Here is a 15,571-nt window from a genome sequence, read left to right on the forward strand (position 1 = left end):
AATTAAAAACTAGATAGAAATATTTAAATGCATCTTGCATCATATACTTGTAATTGAAAATAATAAAAATTAGTAAGTTTTTTTTGAGATTATAAAATTAATAATTTTATTAAAATAAAAATACTAAAAATATAATGATTATTAAACTGGCTAACTTTATTTTTATATTTTAAGTTAACTTATATAGTATGTGAATATAACCAAAAAATTTTGAATAATAGAAATACATGAACCAAATATAAGTTATCGCATAGAAATAACATAAGTTGATTAAATTTAAAATTTTTTTTTATAATTATTTGTATTTTTTTCATGTCATATGTGAAAATTTATAACTTCCAAGCTTTCCATGTATAAATGGATGGATAAATGATATCAAAGAATGATACTTGCATTTCATTCAAATGCCATCCAAAACGATATCTATAGCTTTGAAAATATGAGAGGCTAAATTCTCATCAGCAGTAATGATAACAGTACCAGTCTCTCGAACATCGATCAAGGCTTTCTCGGGATCATCAATGTCTATAATGCCGGCAGCATTTTTAGATTCAGCACTGTCCATGTTCTTCTTTAAGGTTCCAGTAATGCCCATCTTGGACAGCTCAGTTAGAAGCCTTTTTAAATCTGGTGAACCCCAGTGTAACAATGGTCTGTGTTGCTTGGAGTCTGCCTGCCGAAACCCAGAAAGTAACCGATGTTTGCCTTGATCCATGAAAAGCTCTCCATCCAGCCTCGTGACTGTTTCCTGCTTCAATGTTTTCCAGTGGAACTGGGAAGCCAAATCTGTTGCTATATAAATTTCTGTGCTCTCCTTAGAGCTTGGCATGCATAATGTTTCATTTTCAGAGTAGTGAATAATCGTGTTTGCTTCTGAAATTTGGATCTTGCACCTCAAATCCTTCGGAAACTGTCTTAAACAGAAGCACAAAGTGCAGTTAGATAAATAAGAATCTTACACAAGTGGATAGAAAAAAAAAACAAATATCAATAGAAGTAGAAATGATCACCAGAAGTAATTTTGGCTGCAAAGCCTTTAGTAAGGGTTGAACTTTCTGCAAACTGCAAGAAAAAAAAGTGCAATTGTAGACAAAACCGAGATGAACCCTTTTTTCCATACAAAGAACAAACAATTTGAAGTAGTAAAAATCCATAAATTTCTTGTCATCAGACATCAGGCAAGCTAGACGAATTTGCTAAAATGATTATCCTAATTGCTGTTTGGAGAAAAACATCATTTGCTTCAAATAGAAAATGAAAAAACAGCATTGATCTAATTTTATCCTGCAATATATGTGTGTATATATACACACGCACATATATAGACCAAGCTTCACACTTCAGTCTTTCTTCAAGATAGCTTTAGACAGCCATGCATAGCCTAAAATATGAGAATATTGACCACTAAATTGCCCCTTTGTCAAGTCAAAAGCTTCTGTTGAACATGTAATTTGAGTTCTCGTCTCAATCTAAAAGAAGCATGCGAGACGGATGTTTTAAAAGGCTTTCCTCGGGCTTGAAGTTCTTTATGTGAACTACTTGTATGTGCATCCTTAGAGAACATGAGATCTTACCTTATTCCAGACAGAAAGGAACACTGAAGAACCTTCATTGCCATTGGCTTGAAAGGCAAGAGAGCTAAGTTAGCATCATCACCACTCTGCAAAATTTACATAACTTCATTTCATTGCTCAAAGGCATTGTATTAAGTTCATATTAAGTTTAGTATCCTGCCATAAACGAATAACAAAGGTGCACTGATAAAACATAGATGCAAAGAAGAACCTCAAGGATAAGTAAAGAGTTTGGATCTGAGCACCAATATCGAAGCAAATGAACGACAGGACCGAGTCTCAGGCTCCAGTGAGGACAGAACACAACACAAGGTTCCTGCCAATTGGTTCTGCATACGTAATATAAGCATCTCATGGTGATTACAAATATGTGATACATGATAACCATTCAAGCACTTAACCATACCAAACTGATTAGTAAGTTCTAAAGCCATTTCAATGCTTTATCACTAAGTTACATTTTGCTTCCCTATTACATCTTTCTTTCAGAATGGCATCTAATTGATGTGTTAGAACCTGAAGTCGGTAGGAAATGAAGCATTAGCCATTTGGTAAAAGATATTTCTCAAAACCCATGAATGTGATGTCAAAAAAACATGACCCTTCTGTTTAAACTTTCATTATGGGTAACAAGAAATTTTAAGCTGATATTATAGCAGTTCAGGCAAAATTGTTACACCACATCACTTATGAAACATGGTAAACGAAGTCTGACAAAGTTCATGCTGAGTTAATCCCCACACCAACATGCAGCAATTTGTAGATTTCTTCTACCACATGAACTTTATAAGCATTTTAGCATGCAAAATAGGCCAAGTGCTGAATTATCCTCCACCACTACTTAGTTCTCTCTCTCTACTTAAAATCAATATTTTATGAATTTTAAGAAGTTGGATTATTTTTTCTGTCTCTCCCCTGAAAAGTTTAATTTCTATTTAAAACATTAGTTAAACATCTGGAACAAGAATAAGAAGAAGGGCTAATATAGTAACAAAGAGAAAAGTGCTCAATAAAAAAATCAGGTAGTGAAAGGTAAAAATGTCAACATAGATCAAACAAGAGACTTTCAAAGACCCATGGAATGAGCATGTAATACTGTTCTACCATCTCATCCATTATCCTAGGAACTGTTTTTGTTTCAGGTGTGATTTGGTATTTGAATTTCAACAAGGAGATTTGTCTTCTCGAATTGGACAAAGTTATTGGTTGTAATTCTGTAAAGATTCTTACACTTCTGCATTTAATGCATTCTTATTTTGCTCTCTATTTTTCTCCCATTTTGGTTAAAGTTCTGCTCCTATCAGCCACAGTTAACATTTTCTGTTTACAAGAGTAAACAATCAGCAGGAAATAGAGACACAGACAAATGGGCATATCTTACAATAATTCAACTGAATGAACTGCAGGGAACACGTGAATTTTCCTCTCTTTTATGAGTTTGACATGTGCAAACAATGGCTCACCAGAAAAAAGCTGTCAACAAAAAATGGAATGAGAAAAGGTCCTTTATTTATATTGAGACGATAAGTCACTGATTAAGATGTACCTTCTCTTGCCGCTGCTTGCAAAGCCACTCTGGTATTATATTGGTAAATGCTAATAATTCTTCTGCTACGGAAGATATAATGTATATCGGAACCTGCACAAAAAATGTATAGCATATGACTGTTTGCGGCCTCACTTGAAGCACGTATACAAGTTAAAACATTATTATTTGTTCTTCTATTAGACAACTGCTCAACCAGAAAGCTTAAGCTATAAGGTCAATGGCCTAGAAATAGGTTATAGTTGCTAAAATGACTATCCATACACAAGCATTCGGTCTTAAAAGTGTGGACAAAGCCAGCTGAATCAGGAAACTTAAGCTATAAGAGCATGGCCGACCTCAACTTGTGATTATCAAAAACGTCCAAAGGTGAAGGCCACAGTTCCAAGGTAAACATAATAACATATCAACCATATAGCTGGAGAATACACCTTAAGTTTTAGTTAGTAGAAATTAGTTATTATGAAACAAGAATTTTCACAAAAAAACAGACTCAGCTGAGAAACATCAATTCCTCTCTCCGTCTCTCATATCTGTCAGCTCCTGTGTTCCTTTTTTGACGGTATGCTTTTGCTTCTAATGTTTTGCTTGGTAAGATGAAAAGAAAATTAGAAAGACGGAAAGATGGAAAATTGGAGTAGAAATTTAGAAAATATATTTTGTCTTTCAATTGGTAAGCTTTGTAGGAAAGATGGAAAAATTAAAAGAACAAGTAAATTTATTTTCATTCATTGCTTAGTAGACTTGAAAAATGAGAGGAAGAAAATGATTTTCCTTTTTTTTTAAAAAAAAAAAGCAAAATTTTGTACACTTAACTTGCACCTCTCTTTTTTTCTCTCCTCTTATTATTCCAATTTGGAATAATTTGTTTTCATACACTGGCAAGGAAAATGATAATCTCTCTTATGTTCTTTCCTCTTACTTCTCTTTCTTACCAAGCACGTTAAAAATTTGTTTTCTCTTCTCTTTTCCATCATCTTCTTCGATCATTTTACTTTTTCACTCAACCAAGTACACATTAATGTGTTCGTGTGAATGAGTAGCTACATACGCTAATCCAAAAGAAAGGAAATGAAAAATGCAATACCTTTAGAGATGAAGACTCCAACAAAAGTGACATTTGCTCCAAAAGGCATAGAACAATTCCAAGTCGATCAATGGGTACAAGAACCGATCCACCTGCTCTAACAGAATCGAAGGCACAGGTACATATAAAAGCAAGTTTCTCCATTTCCTCCATACTTTCATCATCCTTAAGCAAGGATGCAGCTATCTCTTCCAAATTGTACAAATCATCACTACAAACATGATGCATAGATTTCACTTCTATAGATCTAAAGAAATATATATAGTATTTGCTAAATGAAAAGCATCCAAGTAAAACTAACTTAATATATTATTACCATCAGTAGAATTACCTAGCATTTGATGAAGCAGCTGGATCACAGTAAGTATTATCATTCTCCATATTTTCAGTAGTATCCAGAGTTGAGAAATCTGAAAATATTATCAAATCATTCCCTTGAAGACCAAGGAAATTAAAATCCATCGCGTGTGTAGAAACAAAGATAGAGCTTGAAATATAAGCTATATTTCTTTTTGGACCATTTATTGTCCAATTGCAGGTCCCTATTTCCAAGCCAGAACTGAAGGCTTTTATGACCAAAGTTCCATTGTAGCAAGCTTCTTCTGCATATTTTAGTGTTTGAACCTTCCTCATGCAATCCTTCACATCAACTGCACTGAAAAGCACCCTCCATTAATATCTTATATATCAACTTCTACATGCAATAAGCTGTAAAGGGATAAATCTGGAAACAAATAGATTTTATAGATACAAAACTGATGGTAATCATAAAAAAGTTAAAGGCACTGTTAGCATTCTAAAAGCAGTATTTAGGTTACAAATTCGCCTATTGGATTTGTCCTGAAAAGAATCTCCATTCTACCTTGACCAATCAGAAATGATGCCTGAAGACTAACATGATACTTCTACAAGCCTTTTGACCAAAGTGTGCACCAAATTAATCTACAGATAAATTGATACATATGATTTCTAAGGAGTGATAATTACCTGTACAAAGGCATCCAAGCTCCCAGCTCCTCACAATCTGCGCCTAATGCAATTTTCTTCAGTTCAGATGGAAGAACTTCAAGCCCTTCCCACCTCATCCATTGAAGGGAAGAAGAATCCTCAGGTCCATAAAATTGCCTTAATTCCATGTGGATTGATACAAGATCCTCCATCATAAGCTGTCCTATTCTCGCTGCTGCTTCAGTCACATATATCTAACCAGGTTAAAAAGCAAAGCACAGATACAACTGTCAGCTTAGCTAACAAACATCACCACTTAATATTTGAAAAGGAAGCATTCCCCAAACTCTATTTACCTTTGCAGAAAAGTCTTTAGTTCGAGTAAGAAAAGGCAACCCAAGCATTCCCGTAGGACTTGAGATCAAAATAACATCAATAAAGGAAGCATCCCATAGATGCAAACTTTTTACAGTTTTATACCAAGGCTCTGCAAATACTAAATCATTTGCATCGAGAGTTTTCTCAATCTTCTGCTTTTTCCTAACAACCGAGTCTGTCTCCAAAGATTCATGGGCCTCCAAAGCAATCGGAACAGGACTGAAAATGGCAAGAGATGAAAGGTCCAAGGGGCAATCAAGTAAGATCCTAAACCCGGACACACTGAGCATATGACAAGGTGGGAAATGGAAGCCACCTCCTTTACTAAGGCATGTCTGCAAATGCACAAACTAAATGAATTCCCTTAGAACATAACTGAAAGCACAATAAGACATCTCCACAAACAGACACATAAATATGTACACTGGATACATAAAGTACAATTTTCTCATACACCAATAATGAAGTTTAAAAACTAAACAATGAACCTACATAGATGTTGCACTTTCATTTAACTAAAAATGTTAACTTTAAGTACCCTTTCATTGTTACTTTCTACTTGCTTTTTTGCTTCTAAAAAGCAAACAAGTGTAAGTCTTAATAAAAAGTACACTTTTAAATCATAGAAAACCCATTTGCAAAATATTTTCTAAACTCCCATCAATGTATAGCACAATAATCCATTTAAATAATTATCCTTCCAAGTTGCAACCAATCCCTACTAAACAAGAAAGAAGCAAAGCAGTAAACTTACAAACTTCATTTGAGGAAATGGATAGGATCAGCCAAGTTAAATTCAGCTGCAAAACAGAAATCACATTGAAAAAAAGCCAAACTTGTAAAGGAAATTGAAAGAGAGAACGGGTTGTGCGCCTCTGTCAATAGCCTCCAGCCTAGGCTCCCCACGCTGCAGTCTCCATTTTGTATTTTTATAGGCTCAGTAGCTGCCTTGGAGCCAAAATTGTGAATAGAAATCAACCAAAGTCCTCAACTTTCGAGCTTAATTCAACTCAAGGACGTTTCTTTTGGAAATAGACATCATAAGCTAAGTGCATAACTATAAAAAGCAGATGAAATTTTGTCGAACACTTGGTGGGCATTATTTGACTAAGCTCTTTTCATGGTTCAAACCAGTAGTAGAATTACAAGAGGCAAACTGCCTATATGGCTATATTCCCCCACACAAGTATTGCCATTCAAAAGTCCTAGAAAATTAATAGTTACATACGAATATACATACATATACATATCTATCTATATATGTATGTATGTATGTATGTATGTATGTATTTATACCTGAATTTCACATTCGAGCAAAATGCAAAGGTTGTTTGGCGAAAATGCAAAGTTTTCAAGGTAATTGGACTAGTGTTCTTGGACCCAATTGAAGATCCAATCTAAGAAGCCCAATCAGATTTAAGCTCAAAGTGGCATTACTCGTACTCACATCATAGGTTCAAGTTATAAGAATTGTCTATTATCGCTAGTGCTAGTATTTCGGTAGCAAAATGTCCATTTTAATTCCTTTAAAAACCTTTGAGCCTTTTAACCCTTAATAGCACCATCACTCTTCACATTTCTCCGTTCATCATTCTCTTTTTCTCTACATGAATTTTCAAAAAAGATTCATGCCGGTTGTTGAAGCTTAGAAGAGCGGCTTATTTCATAACATTTGCTTTTGCATCAACGTTACATGACTTTCAATTAAGCGTTCATATCATTTTCTTTCATATATATATTTTTTAGGTTTTACTTTTTAGTTCCAATTAGCTCGTTTCCTTTTATTATAATGATTTCTAAATCAATAAAATTTAATTTTGAACAAAAAAATATACAATATAATAGAAAAATGCTAAGTATGCTAGAATAATGAAGGAATAGTTGATTTAATGAAAATGGATCAAAGTGATTAATAATGAGATAAACTTATTTAAGAATAATTATATTTTAATAAAAATTATGATAATTACAATTATTAATAAAAAATGTACTAATTTTCTTAATGTAAAAAGAGTTATTATTTGAATAGAATTACGAGCATATTAATTATCACATAATTATTAATTAGTTATTATTTTAAATAATTTTATTTTGCATTAATTACATAAAGTAATATTATATTGAATGTTGAATATATTAAAATTTTTTAATTATTTTTGAAAATTTCTATTAAAATTTTTAATTGATAAGTTAATATATTTTAATTATATTCAACAAGTCAAATAAGAAATATTATTTTATGCTAATTGCTGCAATTAAAATTACAATACTTTTAAACAAGTAATTAAATATTAAACACATGTGACATTAGAAGTTAGTATATATAAAAGTACGAGTTTAAAAAACAAACACTTTTGAGCTAACTAAATAACATTTATTGTTTATTATATTATTGAATTTTTCATTTTAAATATTTTTATTATTTATAAAAATTTAATTTACGGAAATATTTGGTTAAATAAAGTCACTTATAAAATGATTTATTATATTTATAATTAATAAAATCATGTTTTTATTAAAAAACATTATTTTCTTAAATGAATTTATATAATAAATAAAATATAAAATTTATATTTATATTTAAATTATTATATTTACATTAAGTAAAGAAAAATATTACTAAATAGAATATTTAATTATTTATATAATAAGTATCTTTATATTATGTATGTAGAATTTTATAGATAATATATTTATATAATCGAATATAATATATTATATTTCAACGTATCTATACTATCATTTAAATTATTTTTACTCATAATTTATATTAATTTAATTTATATTTTATTATTTATTGATATTATTATTTAAGTTTACACTGCATTTTAAGTACATAATTTCCGTATGCATATACGTGAGATAAAACTTCTAGTCTAACAAAACTCGAGTAAGTAAATGGTAATAATGTCTTATGCTCAATTTAAATTTTCAATTCTCAAATAATATGAAAACCAAATCCTTTTACTTTTTCGATTTAAAATCTTCTATTTTGACATCATTAAATTTTTCATCAAAATTTACCGACTTAACATGTTTATTAGTATCTAATCCCATATTAATAAATATGACAAGTTAATAAAATTCGATAGAAAATATTAACACAAGAACGATTAAACTGAAAATTTTAAATAAAAAGTAGAGGACTTAAATTTTAAGTTTTTAAAATAACGAGACTAAACCCTAAATTTAAGGAAAGTACAAAGATTATAGACTTGTTTTTAGGTGAAAATCCTCGAAAAGTCTCTCTATTTTTGGAACTAGATCAAATCAATCCCCCAACTATTTATTTAATCCATATACTATTAAAAAGAATCAAATAAGGTCAAATTGAAATAAAGTTAAATAACATGATTTCTTTTTCATTTATTCAATATAGAGGTGCTCATGGTTTGGGTCGGGCCGGGTTCAAGTTGGTCCTAAGCATGATATTAACATACTTTATGTTTGCCCAAATCCGATCCGGTCCGAAATATGGGCCCAAACTCGCCCATATTATTTTTAAAAAAAATATTTATATTATATTAATATTTTTTATTTATCGAAAGTTTTTATATAGTTATCTTAACATTAATTTAATGTTTATATTAGAATAATATTATATATTTAGTATATGTTTATTTTTTTAATGTGTTCTAAATTACATAATATATAAAAATAACATAATATAAAGTATTATAAACTTAAAAACGGATTGGGTTGGGTCGGGCTCAGGCCTTGAATATTTAAACCCATGCATGACCCGTATTTTAAATAGGTCTAATTTTTTTTCGAACCCACTTTTCGTGCCTAATATTTTTGTCCAAGCTCTCCCAAATTTTGGGGTGAGACTTTAAGAGCCTACACGGGTAGCCCGACCCTTGAACAAGTCTAAATTTTAATACCAAATAAAATATTTGGTCCGCAGAATCATAAAATGTTTCCAAAATATAACTTTATTAATTAGTAAACGACAATTGTTTTAAACTATGGCTCTATTAAAATTTGGTTTTATTTAATCCAACCCCTATAGGGGACTACGAAATGAAAACCTACGTCATTAATAGGTCACCCTAGCCACCAAAATTTTTCATTTTGTGGTGATTCTCAGTCACCAAGTCTAAGTCATTCGACGACAAAACATAGTTGAGCACTTTACCTTGGGTTTTAGAGTGTATATTCTCTCCACCATTTTCATTTTCTAGACTAATATGTTGTCCACCAAGAACAAACCAATCTCGAAGGCCCATATTATATACATATGAAAATTGATCTGTCGTTTTCATGCAAGTTTCATGAGCAGCCATGTCAATGGCAGCCTTTATAATTTTCAATACAACAGTATCACTTTAGTTTTGGTGATAGCCAATCGCCAAGCTCGTTATGATTTCTTCTTTGGACTATACATATTGAAATGTGTATGTATAGGAGTTGCTAATAGGCTGCTTTCCAAGAATTTCTCCATTCTTATTGGACATCCATTTCAATTTGAGACCTCCACCTTATCACAATCTTAAAATGGTGGGTCTTTTTCGTTTGGGATCATTGTTATGGTCTACCATTTGTATTGAGAAATCAGAAAAAAAAAATCATTTCGTACTTGAATTTGACACTTCTTAATTTGGTACATGTGTTATTTTTTTATTCGATTTAGTACCTATATTTGAAAAAATATATATTTTGATATCCAGATGCAACGGTGTTAACTTTTTATACTACGTTTGGTAGGGGTATTATTTTTTACACTTGTTTTAGTATATGTGTTAGCAATAAACTAATTCAATCGGTCATATTTAGCCACTCCCATAACTAGGGGCGGAGCCAGGAATTTTTTTTAGGGGGGCCAAAATTAAATTGCAATTTTTAATAGCCTATATCTTTATAGTTTTTAAAGGATTAAGTCAATTTTTATCATTTTTAGGAGGGCCAAAGTGTAATTTTACCTTTACTATTTTAAAATTTTAAAATTTCTAAAGGGCCTAAATGGACGGTTTTACATTTTAAGGGGGGTCGGAGCCCTTGCCAGCCCCCTTAGATATGGCACTAGCCATAACTTATTTTTAGCAAAGAGAAGGAAAAATTTGTACTAACTATCCTTTTTTAGTGTCTAACTATTGTAATACATATGCAATGAATAAGTGTTTTTCTTATGACATTAGTGTTTAATTCAGTTTTAGAGTAAATTTGATGAAAGTTAATTGATAATATTGTTAGGTTTGAAATTTTCATGATTTTGTTAATAGAATAAATTTAGTATTAATTGTGAATTTGTTTAATTTTTCGTTTAGTTTGTCAAATACAATCCGATTTTACAATAACATTATCTTCTAAATAAAGTGAAATTCGAATCGATTGTTATCGATGAAATATGACTGTTTGCGGCCTCACTTGAAGCAAGTATACAAGTTAAAACATTATTATTTGTTCTTCTATTAGACAACTGCTCAACCAGAAAGCTTAAGCTATAAGGTCAATGGCCTAGAAATAGGTTATAGTTGCTAAAATGACCATCCATACACAAGCCTTCGGTCTTAAAAGTGTGGACAAAGCCTGCTGAATCAGGAAACTTAAGCTATAAGAGCATGGCCGACCTCAACTTGTGATTATCAAAAAGGTCCAAAGGTGAAGGCCACAGTTCCAAGGTAAACATATCAACCATATAGCTGGAGAATACACCTTAAGTTTTAGTTAGTAGAAATTAGTTATTAAGAAACAAGAATTTTCACAAAAAAAAAGACTCAGCTGAGAAACATCAATTCCTCTCTCTGTCTCTCATATCTGTCAGCTCCTGTGTTCCTTTTTTGACGGTATGCTTCTGCTTCTAATGTTTTGCTTGGTAAGATGAAAAGAAAATTAGAAAGACGGAAAGATGGAAAATTGGAGTAGAAAGATAGAAAATATATTTTGTCTTTCAATTGGTAAGCTTTGTAGGAAAGATGGAAAAATTAAAAGAACAAGTAAATTTATTTTCATTCATTGCTTAGTAGACTTGAAAAAAGAGAGGAAGAAAATGATTTTCCTTTTTTTTTTAAAAAAAAAGCAAAATTTTGAACACTTAACTTGCACCTCTCTTTTTTTCTCTCCTCTTATTATTCCAATTTGGAATAATTTGTTTTCATACACTGGCAAGGAAAATGATAATCTTTCTTATGTTCTTTCCTCTTACTTCTCTTTCTTACCAAGCACGTTAAAAATTTGTTTTCTCTTCTCTTTTCCATCATCTTCTTCGATCATTTTACTTTTTCACTCAACCAAGTACACATCAATGTGTTCGTGTGAATAAGTAGCTACATACGCTAATCCAAAAGAAAGGAAATGAAAAATGCAATACCTTTAGAGATGAAGACTCCAACAAAAGTGACATTTGCTCCAAAAGGCATAGAACAATTCCAAGTCGATCAATGGGGACAAGAACCGATCCACCTGCTCTAACAGAATCGAAGGCACAGGTACATAAAAAAGCAAGTTTCTCCATTTCCTCCATACTTTCATCATCCTTAAGCAAGGATGCAGCTATCTCTTCCAAATTGTACAAATCATCACTACAAACATGATGCATAGATTTCACTTCTATAGATCTAAAGAAATATATATAGTATTTGCTAAATGAAAAGCATCCAAGTAAAACTAACTTAATATATTATTACCATCAGTAGAATTACCTAGCATTTGATGAAGTAACTGGATCACAGTAAGTATTATCATTCTCCATATTTTCAGTAGTATCCAGAGTTGAGAAATCTGAAAATATTATCAAATCATTCCCTTGAAGACCAAGGAAATTAAAATCCATCGTGTGTAGAAACAAAGATAGAGCTTGAAATATAAGCTATATTTCTTTTGGACCATTTATTGTCCAATTGCAGGTCCCTATTTCCAAGCCAGAACTGAAGGCTTTTATGACCAAAGTTCCATTGTAGCAAGCTTCTTCTGCATATTTTAGTGTTTGAACCTTCCTCATGCAATCCTTCACATCAACTGCACTGAAAAGGACCCTCCATTAATATCTTATATATCAACTTCTAAATGCAATAAGCTGTAAAGGGATAAATCTGGAAACAAATAGATTTTATAGATACAAAACTGATAGTGATCATAAAAAAGTTAAAGGCACTGTTAGCATTCTAAAAGAAGTATTTAGGTTACAAATTCGCCTATTGGATTTGTCCTGAAAAGAATCTCCATTCTACCTTGACCAATCAGAAATGACGCCTGAAGACTAACATGATACTTCTACAAGCCTTTTGACCAAAGTGTGCACCAAATTAATCTACAGATAAATAGATACATATGATTTATAAGGAGTGATAATTACCTGTACAAAGGCATCCAAGCTCCCAGCTCCTCACAATCTGTGCCTAATGCAATTTTCTTCAGTTCAGACGGAAGAACTTCAAGCCCTTCCCACCTCATCCATTGAAGGAAAGAAGAATCCTCGGGTCCATAAAATTGCCTTAATTCCATGTGCATTGATACAAGATCCTCCATCATAAGCTGTCCTATTCCCGCTGCTGCTTCAGTCACATATATCTAACCAGGTTAAAAAGCAAAGCACAGATACAACTGTCAGCTTAGCTAACAAACATCACCACTTAATATTTGAAAAGGAAGCATTCCCCAAACTCTATTTACCTTTGCAGAAAAGTCTTTAGTTCGAGTAAGAAAAGGCAACCCAAGCAGTCCCGTAGGACTCGAGATCAAAATAACATCAATAAAGGAAGCATCCCATAGATGCAAACTTTTTACAGTTTTATACCAAGGCTCTGCACATACTAAATCATTTGCATCGAGAGTTTTCTCAATCTTCTGCTTTTTCCTAACAACCGAGTCTGTCTCCAAAGATTCATGGGCCTCCAAAGCAATCGGAACAGGACTGAAAATGGCAAGAGATGAAAGGTCCAAGGGGCAATCAAGTAAGATCCTAAACCCGGACACACTGAGCATATGACAAGGTGGGAAATGGAAACCACCTCCTTTACTAAGGCATGTCTGCAAATGCACAAACTAAATGAATTCCCTTAGAACATAACTGAAAGCACAATAAGACATCTCCACAAACAGACACATGAATATGTGCACTGGATACATAAAGTACAATTTTCTCATACACCAATAATGAAGTTTAAAAACTAAACAATGAACCTACATAGATGTTGCACTTTCATTTAACTAAAAATGTTAACTTTAAGTACCCTTTCATTGTTACTTTCTACTTGCTTTGTTGCTTCTAAAAAGCAAACAAGTGTAAGTCTTAATAAAAAGTACACTTTTAAATCATAGAAAACCCATTTGCAAAATACTTTCTAAACTTCCATCAATGTATAGCACAATAATCCATTTAAATAATTATCCTTCCAAGTTGCAACCAATCCCTACTAAACAAGAAAGAAGCAAAGCAGTAAACTTACAAACTTCATTTGAGGAAATGGATAGGATCAGCCAAGTTAAATTCAGCTGCAAAACAGAAATCACATTGAAAAAAAGCCAAACTTGTAAAGGAAATTGAAAGAGAGAACGGGTTGTGCGCCTCTGTCAATAGCCTCCAGCCTAGGCTCCCCACGCTGCAGTCTCCATTTTGTATTTTTATAGGCTCAGTAGCTGCCTTGGAGCCAAAATTGTGAATAGAAATCAACCAAAGTCCTCAACTTTCGAGCTTAATTCAACTCAAGGACGTTTCTTTTGGAAATAGACATCATAAGCTAAGTGCATAACTATAAAAAGCAGATGAAATTTTGTCGAACACTTGGTGGGCATTATTTGACTAAGCTCTTTTCATGGTTCAAACGAGTAGTAGAATTACAAGAGGCAAACTGCCTATATGGCTATATTCCCCCACACAAGTATTGCCATTCAAAAGTCTTAGAAAATTAATAGTTACATACGAATATACATACATATATGTATGTATGTATGTATGTATTTATACCTGAATTTCACATTCGAGCAAAACGCAAAGGTTGTTTGGCGAAAATGCAAAGTTTTCAAGGTAATTGGACTAGTGTTCTTGGACCCAATTGAAGATCCAATCTAAGAAGCCCAATCAGATTTAAGCTCAAAGTGGCATTACTCGTACCCACATCATAGGTTCAAGTTATAAGAATCGTCTATTATCGCTAGTGCTAGTATTTCGGTAGCAAAATGTCCATTTTAATTCCTTTAAAAACCTTTGAGCCTTTTAACCCTTAATAGCACCATCACTCTTCACATTTCTCCGTTCATCATTCTCTTTTTCTCTACATGAATTTTCAAAAAAGATTCATGCCGGTTGTTGAAGCTTATTTCATAACATTTGCTTTTGCATCAACGTTACATTTTAAAAGTCAGACGTTTTTCTCAATATGACTTCACTTTCAATTAAGCGTTCATATCATTTTCTTTCATATATATATTTTTTAGGTTTTACTTTTTAGTTCCAATTAGCTCGTTTCCTTTTATTATAATGATTTCTAAATCAATAAAATTTAATTTTGAACAAAAAATATACAATATAATAGAAAAATGCTAAGTATGCTAGAATAATGAAGGAATAGTTGATTTAATGAAAATGGATCAAAGTGATTAATAATGAGATAAACTTATTTAAGAATAATTATAATTTAATAAAAATTATGATAATTACAATTATTAATAAAAATGTACTAATTTTCTTAATGTAAAAAGAGTTATTATTTGAATAGAATTCGAGCATATTAATTATCACATAATTAATCATAGAGTTAATTATATTAATTAGTTATTATTTTAAATAATTTTATTTTGCATTAATTACATAAAGTAATACTATATTGAATGTTGAATATATTAAAAATTTTAATTATTTTTGAAAATTTCTATTAAAATTTTTAATTGATAAGTTAATATATTTTAATTATATTCAACAAGTCAAATAAGAAATATTATTTTGCACTAATTGCTACAATTAAAATTACAATACTTTTAAAAAGTAATTAAATATTAAACGCATGTGACATTAGAAGTTAGTATATATAAAAGTACGAGTTTAAAAAACAAACATTTTGAGCTAACTAAATAACATTTATTGTTTATTATATTATTGAA

General features: G+C 31.5%; 1 protein-coding gene across 9 annotated transcripts; it reads right to left on the reverse strand.

Moving 5' to 3' along the window:
* Positions 1 to 251: 251 nt before the first annotated feature.
* On the reverse strand, positions 252 to 14,535 carry LOC105774183 (uncharacterized). 9 transcript variants are annotated; one of them, XM_052632667.1, is made up of 11 exons: positions 13,921 to 14,535; positions 5,512 to 5,868; positions 5,195 to 5,409; positions 4,539 to 4,862; positions 4,208 to 4,418; positions 3,121 to 3,213; positions 2,956 to 3,047; positions 1,786 to 1,903; positions 1,575 to 1,660; positions 1,011 to 1,062; positions 252 to 910 (listed from the first exon to the last, which is right to left on the reverse strand). In XM_052632667.1, exons 1-11 carry the CDS (start codon positions 13,927 to 13,929, stop codon positions 401 to 403), a joined length of 2,067 nt encoding a protein of 688 aa, XP_052488627.1. In that variant the 5' UTR covers positions 13,930 to 14,535; the 3' UTR covers positions 252 to 400. The 9 variants fall into 9 exon arrangements, with proteins under 9 accessions (XP_052488627.1, XP_052488632.1, XP_052488628.1 ...); XM_052632672.1 differs by lacking the exons at positions 5,195 to 5,409; positions 5,512 to 5,868 and adding exons at positions 12,828 to 13,023; positions 13,145 to 13,385 and having other exon boundaries at positions 13,921 to 14,533; XM_052632668.1 differs by lacking the exon at positions 5,512 to 5,868 and adding an exon at positions 13,145 to 13,501 and having other exon boundaries at positions 13,921 to 14,533.
* Between the last annotated feature and the right edge of the window lie 1,036 nt (positions 14,536 to 15,571).

This window comes from Gossypium raimondii, chromosome 6 (genome assembly GCF_025698545.1).
Source record: "Gossypium raimondii isolate GPD5lz chromosome 6, ASM2569854v1, whole genome shotgun sequence".
NCBI lineage: Eukaryota > Viridiplantae > Streptophyta > Magnoliopsida > Malvales > Malvaceae > Gossypium > Gossypium raimondii.